This window comes from Pongo abelii, chromosome 14 (genome assembly GCF_028885655.2).
Source record: "Pongo abelii isolate AG06213 chromosome 14, NHGRI_mPonAbe1-v2.0_pri, whole genome shotgun sequence".
Lineage (NCBI taxonomy): Eukaryota > Metazoa > Chordata > Mammalia > Primates > Hominidae > Pongo > Pongo abelii.
The window spans coordinates 25,158,492-25,184,253 of record NC_071999.2 but is presented as its reverse complement, the minus strand read 5'-3'; the positions used below and the strand labels follow the sequence as shown (position 1 = coordinate 25,184,253).

Sequence of the window (25,762 nt, the reverse complement as noted above, 5' to 3'; positions counted from 1 at the left end):
AGCCAAGGACAATAATTTCAGAACAATTATGTAATCCTCATATTGCCACTGCAATGCTCTATTCACAAATGAACATCTTTTCTTTGGGAGCTTGCTTGTTATTTAGGTTGACACTATCTCACATCAGGTTCCCTGGAAGCAGCCTGAGATGTGGATTCTTGTTCAGGTGTTGTATTAAGGGAATGCTCTCAAGAGGAAGGCACCAGGCAATGAGGGAGGCCGGCTAGGTTAGGACAGGAAGCTGGGCAAGGTGTGGGCTGAGGCCAAGGATACTTCTTAGAGAAGTGAGACAGAGAGAGAGAGAATTAAAAAGACCCCCTTACTGGCCATCCAGAAACCAGTTCATTATGTACTAGCCCTGTGAAGGGGACCAGCCTACATTGCAGTACCATTTATCCTGTGTAGACTTGACTCTTAAATTTGCTGTTATTTACAAAGGAGAACGGAGTTTAGAATATTCTTAAATTAAAATTACACATGAAGTTTGTGTTTAACCAAACAGCAAATAAAGTAGCCTGTAATCTATTTTATAAGTATTTTTATTTTTATACTAAGCCTAAAATTTTTAAGCAAATCAACTATCACTGCCCCCCTCTAGAAAAAAAAAAAAACCTTCAATTTGCGTAGTCCCTAAAAATTGTGTATAACTAAATTCTAACTCTGAAGAACATTCACACAATATTAAGTTAAAATTTTAAGAAAAGGAAGTTATTTCAATGTATCAACTATGCTGCACTTCTTTTTAGTTGCAAGACTCTAACTGCGTAAAGAAATTCTTGAGGTGTACTTAAGTTTCTTACCAAATGTGGTATATACGTATTTTTCCTATGGCCTGACAGTTCATTTAAAAAGTTTCAGATGGCCTCAGGGCCATTTATTCATGTCGTTATTATCACCTTTGCTTTGGGATATGAATGGGATGATTTAAAATGACTTTCAAATGTTGCCAAAATACAAACATTCAAATGCATTCCAGTATGGAGACAACACACTTATATTGTTTCACCAAGATTAACATTTTAGAGTATTTTATATAGGCTGGGCATGGTGGCTCATGCCTGTAATCCCAGCACTTTGAGGGGCTGAGGCGGGTGGATCACGAGGTCAGGAGGTCGAGACCATCCTAACATGGTGAAACTCCGTCTCTACTAAAAATACAAAAATTAGCTGGGCATGGTGGCATATGCCTGTAATCCCAGCTACTAGGGAGGCTGAGGCAGAAGAATCGCTTGAATCCGGGAGGTGAGGTTGCAGTGAGCCAAGACTGTGCCACTGCACTCCAGCCTGGGCAATAGAGCGAGACTCTGTCTCAAAAATAAAAATAAAGGGAGAATATTTTATATAAAGTTTTCGTTACAATCTAAAATGTTGAACAAAAGGAAGATTTTCATGGGAAAGTTAACATTCACTTGCCTTTCTTTCCTTCATAGACCTCACCACAAGGAATAGGCAGGCAGCCGCTGGGAATGCCAGGAGGGCTATTTGCATCCTGGAATGCACACACCCCTTCTGAGCAGCCATGGCTGCGTGCAGAGAACGTTCTCCACAGAAACAGCAGAAATAGCCTCAGCCTGGAGTCTCCTGCCTGCTTAGGGCTCCTTTCTGGTGCGCCTTCTTAGGGGACTGTGAGAAGCAGGTTCAAGTTCCTGACCAGTTACCGTCATTTTCCTGAGGTCTTCCTGACTTTCCCGCAGTGTGGGGTCAGGATAAGAGGGTGCATTGAAGGGTCATGCCGATGGAAGCTACTATTTACTAAGAAGTCAGAAACTTTCTAATTGCCTTATATAGACTAAATTTGATACTTGTTAAAATGGTAGCTGCTACAGTGCAACTCCTCTCACCTTACAAATGAAGAAACTGAGACACAGAAATTAAGTAATTCATACGAGGTCAAATGGCAGTCTGGCTCCATAGCCTAAACTTTTAATCATAGCCTCTTCATTGATGTTAGACTTTCCAGAGATGTTTCTCAAGTAAAATTAATTGAGCATTTTAAAAACAGAGTTAAACAAGTCACGAAGGTGAAGCTAGGTTTTAAGGTACCCTTCACTGCTGCCTCCACTGCCCCAATCCATTCTCCATGTCAACTGCAGTGATCCTTCCAAAGCACCCATGTGACTGCGCTGCTCTCCTTTTCTAGAGGTTCAAAGGTCTCACTGGTGCTTAGGATGAAGCACAAATGCCTTTGGGCACAGCGAGCCCTCCTTTGTCCCCATTCCTCAGTGGTCCTACCTACTAGTCATACTGAAGTCGAGTAGGCACTGAGATTTTCACAGATTCTGAGAAAAGTCTTGAGACCCTTACTATCCACAAATTACTAAATACTCCTGTACCAATGTTCCCATAAAACTATCTACAGAATAACATATAAAATTAAAAATGAAGCTGGAATCCAAAATGGCCACAGTAGCAAGTGATGGATCCTGCAATCCTCATGAGAACGTCGTAGAACTATCTGGCCCTGCAGTAGGTCTGGAGAATAATAAAGCCAGACAGATGCTATAAAGGCTAAGAGAAAAGGAGAGAGGGAGGGAGAGGTAGGAAGGTGTCATGAGGGTCAAGGTGGGTTCTGAAGGAGCAGGAGAGTAGCAGAGTCATCCTCAGGACGCTGTAGTTTCTCCCTTCCCACTAGGAAACCACAGCTCTGGTGCCTCAGCTGAGAAGACACAAGGGCTGTGATGAGCCACAGATTCGGAAGTGGAGGGAGATCCTCAGGCCCTATAAATTATGCAAAACTGAACACACTGGGCACCCAGTATAATTTACAATTATTATTTAACTTTTAATGCAATTTAATAACAACTTAGTTTAATGACTAGCAAGTACATTTTTTAAAGGACAATATGGAACAATTTCATTTTCTGCATTTTAACTGCAAGCTTAGCTGATATCTTTTGGACACTTGAATTTGTTAGTCTTTGGAATGCTATATCTAACTACATGGAAATGCTACTTTTCATTTGTCTTTGAAAGACCATCTGAAATGAATCCTAGAAGCTATAAAACGAACCCCAACTTGTAGCATTACTTTTTAAGTTCCACGAAGGAGCCTTTTTTACCCACAAAATGTTTGCAAGAAAATAAGCAAAAAATAAACGGTGTATTCCGTAGTTCGTTTTGTACTGGTAGTTACTCCATTCTGCTGGCAAATCTTTCAGCCAGCTGAGTTATATTTTCCCGTATTATTTTTTTCTAAGCTTTCCTTTAAAAAAATTGTGTTTGCTAGTTGTCATATATTAATTTAGAAAACGCAAAGAAAGAACTCATAACTTCAGTAAGCTGAAGCATTAGCACATGTGTACTTTTACCCCACTTATGTTTATTTTTTCATACATATTTTGAGCAGCATTTTATATTTTCCAGATTTGGGGAAAGAAACATTCTTCCCTTTTTCACTCCAAAAATAGTGAAGGAGCCAGGTTGCTATTTTGCTCTTGTTTTGTTTATTTCCAACTTATAAAACCACTGGACTTTTGTTGTCATTCATTTTAGTTTATTTCTTAGTGTCTATAACAAAACTATCAAGAAAATGTAAAGCAAATGTAATTCTACCACTAAAGTTTAAGAGCAGAATTAGAAGTAGGTGATCTTAAAGATAACACTTTGTTTAAATTAACTACAGGATACAATTCAATGCCCAATAATACAGAAATGCTATCTTTGGCATTCTACAAATTAAAAATATTAGAAATATAGGATTATGCTAAAAATATGTAGCATATTTGTAGTCAGAATAACTTAGTTGAAATGAGAATTTTATTGATACTTGATATATCATTATGTTGTGATACACCAATTTATTCAACATTATTTTAAATTTATTATTATGCCACCAAAGAAGAAAGAATATTAAGAAACCTCTTAAGTGTTTGGTTTTTAGGTAGTACTTTGTATTGATATAAAATCTAAGTTAAAACTGAGCACTTACCTTAGATATTAAGAAAAGCACACTGGCGAATGAACTACAGCTGGCCTGAGCTCTACCAGAGACAGAATGTTTCAAACTTTTCTATGACTTACAGAACGAGAGCGAAGGATGAAGCTTCAGCAACTGTCCCTGGAGAAAGGGCTCTCACGAGTTTAGCCCTGTCTCATGTTTCATCCCCTCACATTAGCAACAGATGTGTCTAATTTTACTCAGTGACATAAACAGTTCATACCACACTTAAAATTTTTTGGGCACCAATTCCAGGACACAGCTCTTCGCATGCCAAAAACAAACCAAAACAAACAAACGAACAAGAAACCAAACTCTTCTTCTTACAAAACCAAATTTCCAACATTTAAACCCTAAAGCATGATAGTTCAATATAATTATAACTTTCTAAAAAAAACTTTACCTCAAACAAATAGCAAAAAACTTCTAAGACTGGTTTCCATTAGAAACTAGTGTTGATAAAATTTTATGAAAAATCTCTTCAAATTAACATGGAAGTTAGAACTTGTGACTATTACCTATATATAATCTCATCCAAATGAACGGCATATTACCATGTAACAGTGACTCTTTAAAAACCACTTTCCCTAAGCCTCTTTAAGTGAAAAACTTTAATATCTGAGGAGAAAATCTTAAACAAAGATCACCATAATAGAAGGTAAACAAACTCTGCATGTTAAAATTATGACAGTTCTTTTCTAGTAAACTAACATTTCTATTATGTTTAACAAATTATGTGAATGTAACAAATGTGATCTTAAATTGTCTTTATCATTATTTAAGAGTAATTAGGTCATTCCATTTTATAAGGTGTAAAGACAATAGAATAAATATCAAATTTCTGAATAATTTTAATATTTTATTTTGCATTATTTTTATGTGACCCGGTTTGCAGCATGAATTAAAACTAAATTATATACTTCATATTTGCATTTTAGTACTAAACCTTGAATATAAGAAGCAGTGCCTCAGTATACATGCACACAAAGATGGGAACAACAGATAATGGGGCCTACTTGAGGAAGGAGGGAGGGAGAAAGGTGGGGTTAGGAAAACTGTCTATCAGGTACTAGGCTTACTACCTGGGTGATGAAATTATTTGTACATCAAATCCTGGTGATATGCAATTTATCTATGTAACAAACCTGCACAATGTACCCCTCGAACCTGAAATAAAAAATGAAGAAAAAAAGGAGCAATGCAATAACAATGCATATGCTTCATTCTCATTTTATTTTCTTCTCAGGAGACTTTTCTCTTCATTCTGCTTATTTATACTCTACCATAACTTCTTTTGAAATTTGATGCTTCTATCATACCAACAGCTGCAGGCCTTAAATTACAAGCTGATACAGCTTTAAATAATCTTACATTTGTAAGACATTTTAAAACCTTCCATTAATTCTCTGCACATTAGTACTTCTACTTTGGGAATTCAGCTAGACATAAAATTATAGGACAATTATCAATTTTAAACAAAAATAATATATTAAACAATAATGATATGAAATGTATTTTTTGTATGAGTGTATGTCTGAAAAGTTAAAAGTCTGAAACTGCTAACTCAATATTCTGATTGAAATGTCATGCATTTAAAGGTTACAATTGAGAGACCTTTTCATCAATCGTAAAATGGTTTTGTTGCAATGAACTTTTCAGTGTTTTGGGAGCTTCTTTGTAAAAATATTAGTCAGGTGATGCGCTTGATCTCCACTCATATTTACAGATTCATTTAATACTATCCACACCTATGTTTAGTAGGGCAGAAGAATGACATAAAGAAGCCTTTGATTTTATCAGTTAGTTGAAATTATTAAAGCAAGACCTTCAGTTTGTAATGTAGGCAGCTTAAGTTTGTAACTCACATACACACACACATTTTGAAATGTTCTCAAAGGAATCATAACATTTTAAAGCTCCAAGAGACCTTAAAGAATCTAGTCTAATACTCATTTAGGTGTAAAATAATTTGTTCCAGATTACAAAGCTAGTAAGCCTATGGGTAGAAGTGACTTTGAAAGTCCTTAGGCCTAATTTGGTACTTGGGTGCTCCACTACAAACGTGCCTCCAACCATGGTCCTACGAACCTATGGGGACCTTTCTGGCTTCCCCCTCATTCTCCCTCTGCTTCCATTCTTGACTACTGCAGTCATCAGTTAGCGCTGACCTTCCTTTCTTCCTGACATACTCTCATCAAGCTCTTCCTTCAGTTTGGGCGTGGATAACTCTGTTGCTGGCTTAAGTGGTTGGGTTGGGGGGGATCACTTTCAGAACCAGTGAAAATAGGGAATTTCAGTAGTGATGTGGTCAGTTTTGGAGAAATCATTTCTATTTTGAGATGAAGTAGGAGGTGAGGTTATCTGTAGTGGGAGAATGTGGAAATAGGGGAATGAGAAAGTTCAGCATTTGAAAATAACAGTATTTTAATGATTTGGGTTGTCAATTGACTAGTGAAACATATTAGGCCGTGTCCAAGGCCCAAATGAAGTTGATAAATTTATGGATAGTAGTCTCATTTTAATAGTTCTCATGACTTTATAAACTAACTGCAGTCATGGATTACTGTGACTAAATCCCTGAAAACTGCTCAGCCTTTCCTTCAATACAACATGCATTGTCTCCCCACAATTCCTCCAATACAACACCCATTGCTCTTTTGTCCATCTTTCCTTCCTCAGTTGACGATGCCATCCCCCAGAAGGTCACAGAAGACAGACTTAGGGCTCTCTCTCACTCACCAGTCTACCAGTCACTAACTTCAGTGGATTCCCTCTGCAGGACCTCCTGCTCTGCTTGCCTTCCCTCCTTGCTCCTGCCTGACTTGGAGACTCACCTTCTCTGGCATCGCCTATTGCTATAGCCAAGTACCTACTTCCTCTGCTTCCAGGAACTGCCAGCCCCCATCCTACACACCTGGGGACTGCCAGAGGAATGATAAGAACAGGTAATTCTGTCCATATCACTCCTTGGCCTAAAGCCCTTCAGCAAGCCTCCAGGATGCAGGACCAAGTTCTTGACCTGACACACATGCCTTCAGGGATGGGCCCTGTTCTGTGTGCCTTGTCCTGGGGAGTTCGGAATCACAAAAGTGATAATGCCCTTGGATGCCTGGCTATCTTTGACTAGGGTTACCTCACATATTTTTCTACTGGTGAACTATAATTTAACTTTTAAAAGTCTGCTCACAGGCTGGGCGTGGTGGCTCACGCCTGTAATCCTAGCACTTTGGGAGGCCAAGGTGAGCCGATCGCTTGAGGTCAGGAGCTCAAAACCAGCCTGGCCAACGTGATGAAACCCCATCTCTACTAAAAATATAGAAAAAAAAAAAACAGCCAGACATGGTGGCAGACACCTGTAATCCCAGCTACTTGGGAGGCTGAGGCAGGACAAGTGCTTGAACCTGGAAGGTGGTAGTTGCAGTGAGCCGAGATTGCACCACTGCACTCCAACCTGGGTGACAGAGCAAGACTCCGTCTCAAAAAAAAAAAAAAAAAACAAGTCTGCTCACATGCCACTATCGGTTTTCTATACTTAAAAAAAAAATGCAAACATATTAATTGTATATATTTACTGGGTACAATGTGATATTTCAATACATGTATACATTAGGTAATGATCAAATCAGGATAATTTTTTAACCTGATTTATCCTGATTAGCATATCCATCACCTCAAACATTTATAATTTCTTTATGGTGGGAACACACAAAATTCCCTCTTCTAGCTATTTTGAGATATACAACACCTTTTTGTTGACTACAGTCACCCTACTGTGCAACAGGACACCAAACCTTTCTAATTCTAACTTTTTACCCACTGACCAAGCTCATCCCTTTCTTCCCCTTCCCCTCCCCATTCTCTGGTAATCATTGTTCTACTCTCAACTTCTAGGAAATCAACTTCTAAGGTTTTGCATATGAGTGAGAACATGCAGTATTTGTCTTTTCATGCTTGGCTTATCTTACTTAACATGATGTCCTTCAGGTTCATCCATGTTCTCAAAATGACAGGATTTCCTCCTTTTAAAAGACTGAACAGTATTACACCATGCATATACACCACATTTTCTTTATTCATTCATCTACTGTTAGACACATAGGTTGATTCTATATCTTGGCTATTGCGAATAGTTCTAAAATAAACATGGGGATGCAGATGTTTCTTTGACATACAGATTTCATTTCCTTTGGATATATACCTAGTAGTGGCACCACAGAAAACCTCTAAACCACAAAGGTAAACAACAAGAGAGGAAGGAAGAAACGAAGAATCTACAAAACAGCCAGGAAACAATTAATAAAATAGCAGGAATAAGTCCTTACCTATCGACAATAACCTTCCATGTAAATAGGTTAAATTCCCCAAATAAACAGTATAGTGTGGCTGAATGGATAAAAAGACCCAACTGTATGCTGCCCACAAGAGACTTATTGCACCTATAAGGACACACATAGACTACAAGCAAAGAAATGGAAAAAGATATTCCCTGCAAATGGAAACCATAAGTAAGCAGGCGTAGTTGTATTAGAAAAAATAAACATTAAGTCAAAAACCATAAAAAAAAGACAAAGACGGTCATTATATAATGATAAAGGCACATTATCAGCAAGAAAATATAGCAATTATAAATATATATGCACCCAACAGTAAAGCACCCAAATATATAAAGCAAATATTAGATCTATATGTACTTTTAAACTTAACTGTAGTTACTTGTATTTTTGTTGTCATTACTTGTTCATGCTGTCCTCTCTACTAGACCATAAACTCTTTGTTCAATGTCTACATATAGTGAGGCTTCGATGAACTAAACTCAAGTTACACCAGCTTTATTAGTTTTTTTTAAAAAATGATATTAATTTCATACAGTAACCTTAAAAAACTTGAGCTATCATAGTATATGGATGACATTATAGGAAGTATCCAGAAGAGGTCAGTATAACAGTAATAAAAGTATGGTTTTGGGGGCAAATTAAATGTGAATGCAAATTAAATTATTTTGTAAGTAACAAACTTTAAAAGCTTTCAGTAATACTATGTCAATTATTTGCCTCTTTAATTAAAGTTACAATCTTCAAAATAGATGACCATAGATCTTTCACATAAACAAAATGAGTAATCAAATGATTTTATATTCAACTGAAAACTAATAAGAGTTTTCATCTGGATTGTAATTACTTGGATGATTCTCACTCATATTCTTTGATTATTTATCAATAGGAATCACACAGTGAACACATTTTAACTAATATAATATTCCCTGTAAAATTGTTATATCAATTAAATATTTGATTATTAGACTACTAAATGTATTTTTTTCATGGTACCTTTGAGGAACTGGAAGTCAAAATTTATAAAAATTGAACTCAGTGTTTTAAGAGAAGATAGAGGGGAAAAATTCACATGTAATAAATAAGAGATCATTGAGATGCTGGAGAAATTAGGTGTAAGAAAGGCTAAAAGAAAAAGAAAACAGATTTCAGGGGAGAAAATAGAGTACTACCTAAAATTTCAGTATTATGTTATACACTGGCTTCCATGAACACATGACCTTGAATAATTTGTAAGCAACAGATATTGCAACTCCATCAAGTATAGACTTCTTGGGCAATGATTTGGGCAGAGAATGTAAGTGTGATGTATGCATATCAGAATCACAGGAAATACATTAAGAATAATTATCAAAGTAGAATCTATGCATGGTAAAAAGGACATCAATCAGAAAGGCTTAGAATAAAATCTGCTTAGAGTAAAATCTCTTCTTTTCCCCGCTACACCTCTACCTCCATGTGTCTGAGGTCACTACTTAGATCTTCCTTTTCATACTTACCTCTTACCTTTAATTAGCCTCCTATTGCTATGTCTCAGTGTATTAACTCTAGACATGATCTATCCAGTTTGTTCACGCAGGTTTTCATCCTGCAGCACTTTCCTCCTTTCTCCTATGTAGTTCTATCACCCCTTTCAGCTCCTTCTGTGGTCAACTTGGCAATTTCACAAAGTCTACTTACATATTTATTTCTTGTTTCAAAATTATAGAGAGTATATCCTGACCCTCGTGCTCTTTAACTGAGTGCACTGGTGCTGCGGCTGCTCCATCCTCCACCTGTGACCAGGGTGCACGCCGCTCCCGTCTCCAGCCCTCTTTCAGTTTACCTGCACTTTTACATGATCAAAGCTGATTCCATTCCATTCCATTTGAAAACCATAATGGCATCTCCTGTGATTTGACCAGCTTGATTAAAAAACTAAAAATGCAACAAACAATGTTCACATTTTTATAACTATGTTTCATTTCACAGACAAATACTGATCTTATAACCCCTGTGCCACTCAGTGTTTCCATTACCAGTTCCAAATGGAATCTACTTTTAAAACTATCCCTCTGAATATTTTAATTGCTTCATATTGACATTACGGCTTTTCCCACACAGCTTTTATTGTTGGAATTTCTGAATTCTTTTGTTTTTCTCTTTGTTACAAAAAGAAATTATGTGAAATATGTCTCTGACATTTTATCTTAGTTGTCTCCTTTTATTTTTAATCTACTATATGGAATCGATTCCATTTTTTTTCCTTGAAATGTACTTGCCTTCATTTTCCATTATAAATAGTTTCTGTCACGGTTGGATCATGACTTTCTTGTGTGACTAACCTCCACCTCCCTTGTTTTTTAACTATCTTCCTTTTCGTTTCTGGTACTGTTTACCTCTATCACATCCTCAAGCTTCGGCCAAACTTGTAGTAATCATGACCATTGTACAAAATCTCCTTTTTCTGCGGTATTGGTGTGATGCAGGCTTTCCCTCTTCCTGTCTCCATCTGCAGGTTGAGGCTCCCACAGCTGTGGCCTTGAGTAGGTGTCAGTGCTCTCTTGAGCTGGGCTAATTGTTCTCTGTACCTTCACTCATGTTCTTTCATTTACTCCCTTGCTTTGATGGAATGCACCCTCAATAATTATTCAGAAAGGAGGGTTGGGAAGCAGATTGTCTGAGACTTTTGGTGTCTGAAAATTTATCTATTCTGCTCTCAAATTGGTTAATAATTCATTTCATTTAGCATAGAATTCTGGATTGAAATAGTTCCTACTGAACTTTGAAGTCCTTGCTGCACTGACATCTATCATTAAGAGTTCCTGCAGAGACATAATTCTGTCCTAATTTTCATTTCTAGTTTACACTGAGTAAGATGTATCACTGTTTAAAGGTATCTGTGCCTATCTTTTGGTAAAATTAATATTATTCCCAATTTATTTCCTTTTACATTCATCTGACATTTTATATATCTGATGTGATCAAAGAGAAGACAGCATGCAGTTATAAAATTTAAGTGTATTTGTTCTTATTGCAAACTAGTTATTATCAAGTAAGAATACTAAAGTTATATTCCATGAATGTTCCTAAATTTCTTTACCTTGATCAGAAATTTCTGATGAAGGGTTAGAAAGTGGATGATGGTAGGAATTATGAAAATAATAATAGATGACATAAAGTAAATTTGGAGGAAAATATCAGAACTGAACAGAGAACATCAGAAGTCTGGATATAGAGGAATAGAGTGATCTGTGCCCAGGAACTTTGAAAGTATGTTGGCCATTGAAAATCTGTGGAAATCTTCATTTATGTAAGAAACACTCCTTCTCTGAGATGATTTCTTCCACTATAGTAACATTCCTGGACTCTCTCTTCAACTTTTCTTCCCAAGAAAAGTGGATTTATGCACCTCATCTGTGAGCTGGAGTAAGAAAGCAGGCCTGCATGTGTGACTCCTCCTCCTTCTTTAGGGACCTGGCTTCATGTCTGCAGAGAGGACACTTTTTGCATGGATCCTTGATGCTGAAAATTTAATATGCAGTCTTCCCTTTGGAGACCCATGATTTCCCAGCACTACCTGGTGGGTGAGTGGGTAGATCCTTGCCCAGAATGTAACATTAGGAGTCCACCACTGCTCCACATCTAGGATATATTCTCTAACAGTTCCATTTGTAAAAAAACTGACAGAGCTTCACTGGCCTCATTCTTTTGTCTGTTTTTCAATTGGTTCAGAAAGTGGGCGGTAAATAGAGATATGATTTTTCTCAATCTTCTCAAACTCAAAAAATATTAATATCAGCATTTGACAACCACATATCTTTGTTGAGAATCTACTATGTAGTAGGGGCTATTCTGTATCAACATATGTCCTTCTTTAACCCTTTTCTCCCACTTCCTCCTTTCTTGCAGGACTGGTGTCCCCCTAAGCACCTTCATCCTACTCCTGGCCTTCAGCATAGGCTAATCTGTGACAGTTCCTTGTCTATAACCTGTTCATCCATCACTTGATATTAAGTTTGGTGGCAGAGACTGAGTCTTGATACCTACATTTCCTTATTCTCTAGATACTCATTAATTATTTGCTAAATTAATGAAATGATCAGTAAACCATTAACTTTAAACCATAAGCTTTCTATGCTTAAGTAGCTTTCTTTCCCACTGAGGAGGCAAATAGCTACATACTCAATAATATGGTTAGCATTACAATTTAGACATGAACTAAGGGCTGTGGAAGCAAATAAAGGAAAACTTTAATGTATTTGGAAGAGACCTGGTGGTAGTTGATTCTCCAACAGCACAAATCATTATTACTAATTATTTTAAATTTTCTAATATTTGTATGTATTTTAAATATGCATAACAGTAATATTTGAATATAATTTATAAATGTATAAAAGTCAACACATATTGAGATATGTCAGTCACTTTCTCAAGGGTTATGTCTTTTATTAATTCATAAACAAACTTGGAGATCACCAACCTAAACCTTAAAACAAACCAACTTTCTTCTTTGAAAAGAAGAAAAAGAGAAAAGAGAAAACCACATATTCTTAGAGCTTATTGGACATCTCCCTCAAAGGTTCCCTGGAATACAGACATGAAATCACACAATATTGCAATTGCAACATTGCAAATGCCTCAGGGAATAAAAGTATGGGTAAGGAGAGATTAATCATGAGTAAGAGGTAGTGGAGATGACTTGTGATCAGACATTAAAGTCCAAAGGCAATCTTTCCACTACAGGAAACCTGATTCCTTTCAATTATACGGTATGGGTCTCAACCCTGGCCTCCCTGATTGTGAATTGCATCCTCAGTGTTGATGACTTTGGCTCAGCCTCTTAGATCAGAGGTTCCCAACCCCCATACCATGAACCAATACTGGTCCATGGCCTGTTAGGAACTGGGCTGCACAGCAGGAGATGAGTGGCTGGTGAGTGAGCATTAATGCCTGAGCTCTGCTTCCTGTCAGATCAGTGGAGGCATGAGATTCTCATAGGAGTGTGAACCCTATTGTGAACTACTCATGAGAGGGATCTAGGTGGCATACATCTTATGAGACTCTAACGCCTGATGATCTTATCTGGAACAGTTACATCCTGAAACCATCCCCTATGCCTCCATCTGTGGAAAAACTGTCTTTCACAAAACTGGTCTCTGGTGCCAAAAAGATTGGGGACTGCTGCCTTAGATCCCAAAAAGTCAGATGCAGATTCCTTATAGCCTCCTTGGTTTGACAGCTTGGCTGATATCCTGTAGTCTGATTCTGATTAACATTACATGGCGTTAGTTTCAAAATCGTCTGTTCTCTATCTTTCCTTAGAGATAACAAAATTCTCAGGCTTTGAAGTCAGCTGAGCTTTAAATTTACTTTCTTCACTTAACAGCAGTGTAATGTTAAGTAAGTTATCTTCTTCAATGGTCAATGTTCTCCTATTAATGTTGGGAATAATACTATCTCCCATTTAAGGTTAATTAAATAATTAAATAGGATAATGTACAAAAGGTGTCTGACATGTAGTAAAATGCATGTTAAATGGTTAGCTATTATAATTATTCCTTAATGCTGAGAGTGACTTTATCAAAAAGAAATAAGATACTTGACTTACATATTATGATACACGTAGCCTTTATGATAAAAGTATCTTGGTTTACCTAATGATATGCCTGATATGATAAAAACATTTTGACTTAATGGTATATCTTACCACTTATGTGCTCAATTAGTAATTAACTCTCACAGGCAGACCATAGCATAGCACTTTTATACAATCAAACCAAATTATATTATTTTCTTTACAGTTTAACTTTCAAATCGACATCATGGGACAACAACTTCCTCTGCTAGGATGCATGCAGGTCATTAGGCTTGACCACACACAGGGGCACGGTCATAGGCTGAAAGGCAGAGAAGCTGGACTCCCATGCAGCTGCACTTGTCTTGCTCCTGACACTACCTGTCTCAGGTCACTTCTGAGGGTCACTGCCCTCCTCACCTCTCATCCTCATGCCAGCTACTTAGAAGTCTTTACCATCCTGTTCCCTCAAGAAATCTTTGTCCTCTGAAAATGTGTGCCTGGACACCAGAGGCACCATGACAACAGACATGCTGTGTCAGAGGTCACAAACGTGGTGGCAAGACAATTAACGTTGAGGCTGGGGGAAAAGACACCAGAAGAAGAAGGTGACAACAGCAAGAGGAGAAGCAGCAATTCAGGTGGCTTTAGCTCCTCGTGTTTGAAGACTCATAGGCAGGGACATTTCATGGACACATAGACAAGCTCACATGTCTTTATCATCCCTCCTTCTACTCAAACTTTCTTTGCATTGATTCTCTGCCATATGTGCCAGTTGGCTCCAGCAAAAATCTTACTTCATTTAATTTAAATCATTTCAATTAATGTGTGTATACTACCCTCAATAAGGTAATGATCACAAAGTCCATTTGTTTTCATAGGAAAGGAGGATTCCAATTAAAGGAAGAAATGAAGGGTTTGGCCCTAAGTACATTAAATGTATCACCTAGCCCAGTTCCTTAACATGAAAGAAATAAAGCTGTTTGATATCAAGCATTAGATTCTGTGGGATTTCATGTGACTTAGGACAGGCCAGGCCAATCAGACATTCTCTTGCTCACAGAGATTATTTTAGAAGGATTCAATCCAAGCCAATTAGGCTTAATCAGAGCAAATTCCACTACTTTTATTTCTGCCACTAGAAAGACACACTTTCTTCTTCACTTGCCCTGAATCGGATAGTGCTTGAAGCCTGGATTTGTCAGCAGCCACACAAGCCAGCCAACACAGCAGAGAACAGAGCTGAGGGACAGAGAAAAGCTGATGGCCATGCTTAGGCCATGGATCAAGGCATGCCCAAGCCAGGCCCAATCTTGTGCTTCTCAGTTATGCCAGTCAATAAATTGCCTTTGTTGTTCAAAACTGTATAGTTGGTGTTTGATCATTTGCAACACGAAGAATCCAATACAAGTTTGAGGCAAACCAATGCAATAATCTAAAGAAGTTGCGTGTGTTTGTGTGTGTGTGTGTGTGTGTGTGTGTGTGAGAGAGAGAGAGAGAGAGAGAGAGGGATGGAGTCTCTCTCTGTTGCTGGGCTGGAGTGCAGGGGCAAGATCTCAGCTCACTGCAACCTCTGCCTCCCTGGTTCAAGCAATTCTCCTGCCTCAGCCTACTGAGTAGCTGGGACTACAGGCATACACCACCATGCCCAACTAATTTTTGTATTTTTAGTAGAGACGGGGTTTCACCATGTTGGCCAGAATGGTCTTGATCTCTTGACCTCGTGATCCACCCGCGTTGGCTTCCCAAAGTGCTGGGATTTCAGGCGTGAGCCACCGCAGCAGCTACCTTTTTTTTTTTTTTTTCCACAGGGTGATGGTGGTGTTAGTTCCTGACAAACAGAAGAATGAGGGAGAATGCAACCACAAGTAGAAAGAAGTATTTAAAAATGAGGAGAGAAGGTGGACACAAATTTGAATGACTCCCTGCCATTAGTCATGCAAACAGAACTTACAGGTTATGGAAATCCACATCATCAGTGTTGGCTCACATGAATGAGGAGGACTGTTCAGTGTTCTCCTGTGCTCCGGGTGGGAAGGGGGTCAAAGATGAGGGTAGAGAAAGATTACTAGGTTTTACAAGACAGGACTAGTGGGAAAACTTGATGACAGTTCTAAGTTTAAAAAATATATTTATGTATATATAAATTAGTAAACCTTATGGATGAGTTCTTGACTTTCTGATATACCGTATCTCATCAAATCTAAGAATGATGATTATAAGAACACCATTACTTTTGTGCTATTAAGAAAGGAAATTCCAATGCAAATTAAACCATATTACTGAATGTAATATGCCTCACAATTTCAGAGCTATTAAATGTGAGAAAAATGGGCATCTTAGATTTGGTGAAATATGATAATAACACAATGGAGTGCATATTAATAGCAGATGTCTATCAATCATGCCTTATTTAGATAATTGTTATCAATGATTATCTCTGTCATGTATGTGAGCAGGCTTTTGCTAATTTTAAAAAATGTTTGTCTGCTAGAATAGATGACAAATGTAGTTCTTGTTTAAAACAGAAAAGTAACAGATTTTTAAGTAACTGCATGGAAATGTCCATTATTGTATACAGAGGTTACAGTAATGCAATTAATTACCAACTGTCCTCAAGACTGTACTCAGAAGCTGCGTTATGTACTGAGTTAGCTGTACGGCAAAGGCACGAGCACTCTGCTGGGGCTACTACTGCCGTCTTTGGTCCAACAGGCACCAACTAGGTGCCAAACACTGTTCCAGGGCTGAGGATACCACCATGAACACGACAAAAGAGGTCTCTTGTTCTAGAGACTTCTTAGAGCTTATATTATAGTTTAGGGGAAACAGCCAGTATGTATGAAAATTTCTCATATTTAAATATGAAAAATAAGACAATTTTCTATAGTGACAAATTAAGAGAATAAATAGGATCACTAGGAGTATATTTTAAATACAATGGTAAAGAAGGTTTTTCTGGCACATCAAGTTAAAAAGCTTCTGCAAAGCAAAGGAAACAATCAACAAAGTGAAAAAACCGGTCACGGAGTGAGAGAAAATATTTGCAAACTACCCATCTGACAAGGGATTAATAACCAGAATATCTAAGGAGCTCAAACAACTCTATAGGAAAAAATATAATAATCCAATTTAAAAAATGGGCAAGGGAGCCAGGTGCAGTGACTCATGCCTATAATCTCAGCACTTTGGGAGGCCGAGGCACGCGGATCATCTGAGGTCAAGAGTTCAAGACCAGCCTGGCCAACATGGTGAAACCTCGTCTCTACTAAAAATACAAAAAGTTAGTATGGTGTGATGGCACGCGCCTGTAATCCCAGCTACTCAGAAGGCTGAAGCAGGAGAATCACTTGAACCCGGGAGGCGGAGGTTGCAGTGAGCTGAGATGGCACCATTGTACTCCAGCCTGGGTGCCAGAGCAAGACTCCGTCTCAAAAAAAAAAAAAAAAAAGGCAAAAGATTGGAATATATATTTCTCAAAAGAAGACATACAAATAGCAAACAGCATATGAAAAGGTGCCTAACATCATTGATCATCAGAGGAATGCAAATAAAAACTACAGCAAGATACTGTCTCACCCCAGCTAAAATGGCTTACATCCAAAAGACAGGCAATAACAAATGCTGGCGAGGACATGGAGAAAAAAGAACCCTTGTGCACTGTTGGTGGGAATGTAAATTAGTACAACCACTATGGAGAACAGTTTGGAGAAAAAGACTGAAAACTGAGCTACTATGAGATTCAACAATCCCACCGCTGGATATATACCCCTAAGAAAGGAAATCAGTCTACTGAAGAGATATCTGCACTCCCATGTTTGTTGTAGCACTGTTCACAATAGCCACAATTTGGAAGCAACCCATATCCATCAACAGATTAATGGAAATGTGCCACAAAGAAAATGTGGCACATGTACACAATGGAGTACTATTCAGCCATAAAAAAGAATGAGATCTTGTCATCTGCAACAACATGGATGACAGGAGAACATTATGTTAAGTGAAGTAAGCCAGGCACAAAAAGACAAATATTGTATGTTCTCACTTATTTGCGGCATCTAAAAATCAAAACAATTGAACTCATGGAGACAGAGAGTAGAAGGATGGTTACCAAAGGCTGGGAAGGGTAGTGAAAGTAGGGGCGGGGGTTTGGATAATGGGTTAAAAAATAGAAAGAATAGGACCTAGTGTTTGATAGCACAACAGGATGACTATAGTCAATAATAATTTAATTTTACACTTTAAAATAAAAAGAGTAAAACTGGATTGTATGTAACACAAGAGATAAATGCCTGAGGGATGGATACCCCATTCTCTATGATGTGATTATCTCACATGGCATGCCTGTATCAAAATATCTCATGTACCTCATAAATATATACACCTACCATGTACCTACAAACATTACAAATAAAAAAGGTTTTTCTGTGATGACACATGAGCTAACACTGAATAATGAGATTGAACCAATCATGAAAAGTGCAGAGCAGACCTCCCATTTCCCCTCTGGCACACAAGAAACTCAGCAGTTGCCACTCCATCCTAGCCACAAGTAAAAAGCTGAACAAACAGAAAAGTCCCCAACTTTTCTTAGACCCAGAAGAGGAATAAGGTCACAGGGCAGACTGCTATGCCAAATTTGAGAGACAGACAGACAAATACAGGGAATCACAACTTACTGGAACAGAGGCTGGGAACGGTGGCTCAGGCCTGTAATCCCAGCATTTTGGGAGGCTGGGGAGGGCAGATCACGAGGTCAAGAGATTGAGACCATCCTGGCCAACATGGTGAAACCTCATCTCTACTAAAAATACAAATATTAGCTGGGCTTGGTGGCGTGCGCCTGTAGTCCCAGCTACTCGCGAGACTGAGGCAGGAGAATCACTTGAACTCGGGAGGCAGATGTTGCAGTGAGCCGAGACTCTGCCTCAGAAAAAAAAAAAAAAACTCTCGGTAAACTAGAAATAGAGGAGAATTGATAAAGAATTTCTACAAAAACCTTCAACTAACATCATATTTAATGTTGAGAAATGAAAAGCTTTTACACCAAGACCAGGAACAAGGCAAGGAAGTTCCCTCTCACCGTTCCTTCTCAATATTGTGCTGGAAGTCCTAGGTAATGCAATAGGACAGGGAAAGGAAATAAAAGGCATATAGATTAGAAAGGAAGAACTAAAACCATGTTCACAAATGACATGATTGCCTATTTGGAAAATCAGAAACAACAGAAAACAAAACTGCTAGAACTAATGAGCAATTATAGCAGGGTTGCAAGATACAAAGTTTACATATAAAAATTGACTGCTTTAATAAATGCCAGCAATGAACAAGTAGAATTTGAAACAGGCTGGGCAAGGTGGCTCATTCCTGTAATCCTAGCACTTTGTGAAGCCAAGGCGGGTGGATCACCTGAGGTCAAGAGTTCAAGACCACCCTGACCAATATGGTGAAACCCCGTCTCTATTAAAAAAATACAAAAATTAGCTGGGCGTGGTGGCAAGCGCCTGTAATCCTACCTACTCGGGAGGCTGAGGCAGCAGAATCGCTTGAACCCGGGAGGTGGAGGTTGCAGTGAACGGACATAGTGCCACTGCACTCCAGCCTGGGCAACAGAGTGAGACTCTGTCTCAAAAAAAAAAAAAAAAAAAAAAAAAAAAAAAAAAAAAAAGTTTGCCTCCTACTGAAATGAATATTTTAGAATGGGGAGTCTCTTAATTTTTGCATTAAAAAATTCACTGTTCATCCCTTCACCATGGTTTTGTTCTTTTTTATCCATCCCAACATTTGTAGTTCAAAACTTAGTCCAGGAAATCTCAGGCATATATTATTTGCTTTATCGCATATATAATGTAATTATGGACTTAAGAATAATGCTGCAATATTCATTTTGTTTATTCTCTTTCATTGTTCAAAAACAGCCTGAAAACACTATTTACCCAAATGTTTTAACATTATGATGAAATAATTTTATTAACATTTTCTACAAATATGAAATCAAAATAGGCCCCCAAACAAGATTAATTTAAATAGTTCATTGCTAGGCTGATAATAATTTTTCTATTTTCTGTTTTTAATAAACTAGTCATAAGTGTAGCTGCCATCTCTCTCAGAAAGTCCTTCTTTGACATAACCCTCAAATAAGTATCTAATCTTGAGCTTATGCCCAAGGGAAAGTGCAGAAGAAGGTGCAGTGGGAGGGGACGGCCACGGGACAGGGAGAGGGCTGAGTAGGTGAAGGAGAAAATGGGAAGGGGAAGGGTGCGGAGCAGCTGCTTTGAAGAGGGAAGGGTACATGCTGGCCCAGATGGAGGGCGTCACTGGAGAGGACAGGAGCAAATCAGCTCCCACCTGAGTGCCACCAGAGCAGCAGGGAGGTCATCTGCTGTGAGTGGTAGGGAGCAGGGCTGGCAGGAGGCCGAAGGAGAGCAGTGGAGTTATGGAATGGCTTCCAAAGGGAGTAGGAGACGGACTGTGTCAAGCTTAAGTAATGGGATGGCAGAGTGGCACCTCTCCTGTCTCTTGCATCCTTTCTTGCCAAATGATCTCTGCACAGGCCAGTTCCTATTTCCCTTCTGCCATAATGGAAGCTTCCTGAGCCCTCACCAGAAGCAGATGCTGGTGCCATGCTTCCTGTACAGCCTGCAGAACCATGAGCCAAAGGAAACCTCTTTTCTTTATAAATGACCTGGCCTCAGATATTCCTTTATCCCTCTGCAGTTTAACTACCTTAGCGAATTACAGCCTCTCTGGGCCCCGTTTCCCTCCATGTTAAATGGGGTCCTAATTGCAGAGGGTGTATGAAAGTGACATGAAATGAAACACCTAAAGTGATTCTTAAAGTAGGAGTTCCATCAACACAATAAACAGAGCATCTTTCTTTTCAGAGCAAGTGCTCAAAGACAGAGGTAATGGTACAATGGTATTACATGTACCTGTGATAATTAAATTATCTGGAGAACAATTTATTGCATATTTTTGGCAAGTAATTTTGGATTAAGGGGAGTTATAAACAAACTGAGTCAACAATCTTAAAGAAAAAAGACAGGAAAACAAAAACCTGGTTACCAATTGAGGTGACTGGTCAGGACAGCAGGGCCTACCAGGAGAGAAGAGAAAAAGAATGCAACCAGAACTTAGTATACAGGGGGCATTTGCAACTACAATTTCTGTACATCACCATGCCTTTAAAATGCAAGGCAACCCCAAGTGTAATACAATCCACGGAATTTCATGCAAATAATTCAATGATTTTCATAAACATTCCTTATGAAAGTATAACTTTATTATTTAGTTTTAGCCTTTTTATATCTGGTTGCTAGTTAGGCCTTTGTCTTCAATTCAATATGATTTTAGTTAAATTCTTCATATTTAAAAATTTTCCCTTTTCTTATTCAGGTAACTTACTATATCTCAGTTTTGAAAAAGAGTTTAGCAACAAATATTGAATAAAGTCTACTAGATAAAAAATAGTGTATTTTTACAAATTGATATCTGATTCATGTTACTTTTCCAGGTCAGTTTTCATTATTTAATTACTAATGTAGCTATACTTTGATATAATGGAATGACTCAAGGTTTTGTATCTGAAGCAACCAAGCCCATATCCATGCTGGGATTTAATTTAGGTGATCTCACTCAGGGGTCCAGAACTGTGTCCCCTCTTCAAACCAAGTCTGAATTAGGTATTAACCTAATTGAAATTGAGTCCAAATTAGATATTATGTCCAGACATTTTTCTAGACAGCAGATCTGTAACTATTACCAGATTCTCAAAGGGCCCCAGGACCTTAAATTACGTTGGAAAACATCATTTTACCCTCTTCTTACTTTTCCTGCTGTTTCCTATTCCAGCACAAACATTTCCCTCATACGTAACAAAATGAAATGTGAAAATGCATGTTGCTAAGGTAGTTAATTTTATTTCCTAATTTTAAAGACGTCATGTTCAGAAATGTATATGCTAATTTACTTTAACGGGGGATCCCTGTATAGAAAACATTGTATTGTTACCACTGTCAACACACAACCAATTTTTTTACTTCAAGTTTAACTACAGAAAACCTAAGAAAATTGGCATTCAAAAAATACAAGGCACCATCACTTAACTTCAATTACTGTACCACTATTATCATGTCCATATAAATCATTTTCTTATAATTTTAAAATAAGAAACAAAATTATCTTTATATTTTTTAGTTAACTATAACCATGTCCCTAGATACTTATGTATTTTACCCACAGTATAATAAGGTCTCTTGTAGGACACAGTCTTATTTTTTTAAATTATTTATTTATTATTTATTTATTTATTTTTGAGACGGAGTTTTGCTCTATCGCCCAGGCTGGAGTGCATTGGCGCGACATCGGCTCACTGCAACCTCGCCACCCAGGTTCAAGCGACTCTCCTGCCTCAGCCTCCCGAGAAGCTGGGACTACACCACACCCAGATAATTTTTGTATTTTTAGTAGAGATCGGGTTTCACCATGATTCCCAGGCTCGTTTTTAAGAGACTGAGTCGTGCTCTGTTGCCCAGGCTGGAGTGCAGTGGCCTTATCTCGGCTCACAGCAAGCTCAGCCTCTGAGGTTCACGTCTCACTCTCCTGCCTCAGCCTCCGGAGTAGCTGGGACGACAGGTGCCTGCCACCACGCTCAGCTAATTTTTTAAAAAATATTTTTAGTAGAGATGGGGTTTCACCATGTTAGCCAGGAGCCAGGATGGTCTCCATCTCCCGACCTCGTGATCCGCCCACCTCGGCCTCCCAAAGGTCTGGGATTACAGGCGTGAGCCACCGCGCCCGCCCAGGACACAGTCTTAAGTAGTAAACATCAAGTGAGAGTCTGACAAATAAGAAAAAATCATTCCTAAGATAACATAATGGTGCTGATTAAAATGTAATAGTGTGTGTATACATGCGTATACATATTTAAATAAAAATGATTTCAAATATTACCAACCCACAATTTATAAAATGCTACTTTAAAATGGAGTATTATCCAGGTTATCTCTGAGAGGCGTTTTAGTAGTTTTAAAATGTAAATAAATTATTTGTACAATGTGAAAGTTTATTGATTTTATAGTCTGTTACGTAGACTAGCTAGGCTATGCAGCTCTGATCATTTATATTTATTAAATGAGCTATTTATCACTACCTTTTTTCTGAGATTTAAGAAAGGTCGTCTGACAGATTAGAGTTGTGGCACATGTGAAGCCACGGTGTGAAGTGTATCATACACGTTAATTATTTACATGCAATATCCACTAAATATTGTGTCTGTCTGATTCAGCAAAAACATTAAAGGTGAAAAGAACAGAGGACTTAAGTACAATATTTGAAGATGTAACTCTTGTATAACTTTAAAAGTTTACTGTAAGATATTTTAACACATGTGGATGGATGCCTGCTTGCTAGTCAATTTGGAAGCGTATTGTCATGAAGGGAAATTTTAATACCAGAGACACTGAACCTGTTAGCAAAAGATTACATCAACAAAAACGAAGATTTCAGCTTATGTGTACTTTTGGAATAGAATTGTGCAATCTTTTCTTTACAGCTTCTTTATAGCCTGTTCATATCAAAGGAAGAAAAGCATAGGAAGACCCATATTGCATAGAAAAATGTAAATACGATTCCATTGCTTTATTAGCACCAATTTACCTGTGTTAAGTAACAGCCAGGAGTATTAGTACGTGAATAGTATGGATACACATGGAGCGCCAGCATTGTATCTGCCTATACAATATTATCACTGGATGAGTGGATGTTTCACAGATCAACTGGCTGGTACCGTGCTAACATTCAGAAACATCAGAATACCCAGTAATGATGTAAGAACAAGCAACCTGCTAACTCTGATGTAACCAAGAGACAGCATGCAAATATGTAAATATTAATTAGTGGTACTTAATAGAGGTAATGAGTATAAGGGTGGTGAGGATCATCAAGTTATTATGTAATCCCATTGAAAACGACAGAGCCCCGCTGCGCTTCAGTTCCCTTCTAAAACCCCCAAGTAAACCCTGGGCAACTTCGCACCTGGTGCAGACACCCCGCTTACTCAGTGTTAACAGACTCCCCAGCAGGCAACCCAGGGCAATGTTTTTGGCAAAATCATTTGCAGAGAACCAATTCACTCTGATTCTCTCACACCACACACACGCACACAAGAAGTTATTAAGTCTCATTGCAGAATGAGGATCAGTTAGTGAAGTCTTTGGGCAAAAAAAAGCCAACTGTCTCAATTACATTTTACTCTTGTCCCTGAGCCCCCACAACGGGGCAGGGGAAGGAAAGTGCTGTCTCGGGCAGAGAAGGCGAGGAGAAAGAGGGCACGGGTGGTGATGGAGTCCTAGGAGGAAGGCTGGAACCGGCATAGGGACGTCTAACAACATTGGAATTAGTTTACGAGGTTGGAGGAGAAGGAAGGGACCCAGGAATCGGTGGAACTGAAGGCGAAGTGGTGGGCCGTGGTTATTCTCTTTACCTGCTGTACTTACTTCTTGGAGTCCCGGGGCGCAAACAGCCGCTGCATTTCCCTTCATTCCAGACGGGATGACACCACAGTCTTCTCCCCGGACAGCGCGGGCCTCTGCTCCGTCCTTCCTCAGCGACCGCAGCGACGACTCTGCTCCAGGGCGGGGGAGAAGCTTCCCGAGCCGCGGGCGCCCACTTCCCCGCCCGGACTCCGGGCGGTGCTGGCCGGGGCGCACGGGGAGGCGGGGACCAGGGATCCCCCAGGAACTAGCCTGGGCTGCTGCACCGTTGCCAGGGCCGTCCTGCGCCTAGCCGAGCCCAGGGCGCCGCCGGCTGGACACCCATCAACTCCCACTGCGCCCGGCCCCCGAGCGCGCCCGGCTGGATCCGGCGCGCCCCTCCGCCCCAGGCGCCGCCAAGTCCCAGCACTGTGCGCCCCTCCAGATGTCCGAAAGTGCCTCTCCAGGGCAGCTTATGTCCCTCTGTGTCCTTCCCGCGACAGGCCGGGCCCACCACTCCACACCTCCCGGGTCCCTCCCTGTCCGTCACCATGTGCCTCTTCAGCATCCCTCCTCCCCTCCAAGTTCCAACATACCACTCCTTCACGTGTTCCCCGCGTCGCTTCAGAGGTTCCTCCAGCCACTGCCCCGCCCCTCCACTTTTCCTGTTTCTCCAGTTCTATCGAGGCGCGCCCCCCAGCACATCCCCACCCCTCCACTCCCTCCCCGCGTCCCTGCACTCCCTCCCCGCACCCCTGCACTCCCACTCCGAGCCCCTCTGTGTCCAAACAACTCGCCTTTCCAAGCGTTCCTCCTTCGCGCCGCCCCAAGATTCCCCTCCCTCCATACCCTGCACTCCTTCCGCACCCACCCACGCACCCCTGCGCGCCTCCACCCGGCGGTCTCTCCACCCTCAGACTCGCCCCCGCGATCCAGCGCGCGGGGCACTGGGCAGGGACATTTCTCCCTCCCACCCGAGTCCTTCGCTGCAGACGCTGGGCGCCTTCTTCTTTCCAACCCAACTACTCCTGCTGAACGCATCTTGGGCTTGGAGCGCGGGACCACAATCTTTACACTTCTGGCCCTGGTCCTTTACTGTCACAAAGAGTCAGTACCTGTGGAGACTTAGATAGTCCCTCTGGAGGGAGTGGTTCCATTTGCGAGCCTTTAAAAAGTCTTGCTACCCAGCCTGTCCCCCGCAAACCCCTTGGGTTTATCACAGTTTACTCACTCTCGCGCAATGCTAGTTCTCCATCCGCCGCTAGGAGGCACCCCGAAGGGTTTGCTGTGGTGAAAACAATGCTGCACGCAGTTTATGCTGCACTTTAGTTAGCTCTTGGAGGCGAGCTGGGAAATAGTGACTGCTGAACCATGACAAAGAAGCCGCTTTTTACTATGTTCTATTTTCAAGGCCTAAAGTTCTCTGTAGCACATAGCAGTTCGTGGTCTCAGAAATAAAGCCGGG

The 25,762-nt window shown here is 39.7% G+C and overlaps 1 protein-coding gene across 2 annotated transcripts in view; it reads right to left on the bottom strand.

The window, feature by feature from the left end:
- Positions 1-24,952, bottom strand: part of SGCG (sarcoglycan gamma) — a 172,636-nt gene extending 147,684 nt beyond the window's left edge. The window contains exon 1 of one of the 2 annotated variants that reach the window (XM_063714856.1): positions 24,322-24,952. In XM_063714856.1, coding sequence (XP_063570926.1) covers positions 24,322-24,366 — 45 coding nt within the window. In that variant the 5' untranslated portion in view covers positions 24,367-24,952. Of the gene's footprint in view, positions 1-3,928; positions 4,276-24,321 lie in introns of those variants that run through there. The other variant, XM_063714857.1, reaches the window with a different exon arrangement.
- Between the last annotated feature and the right edge of the window lie 810 nt (positions 24,953-25,762).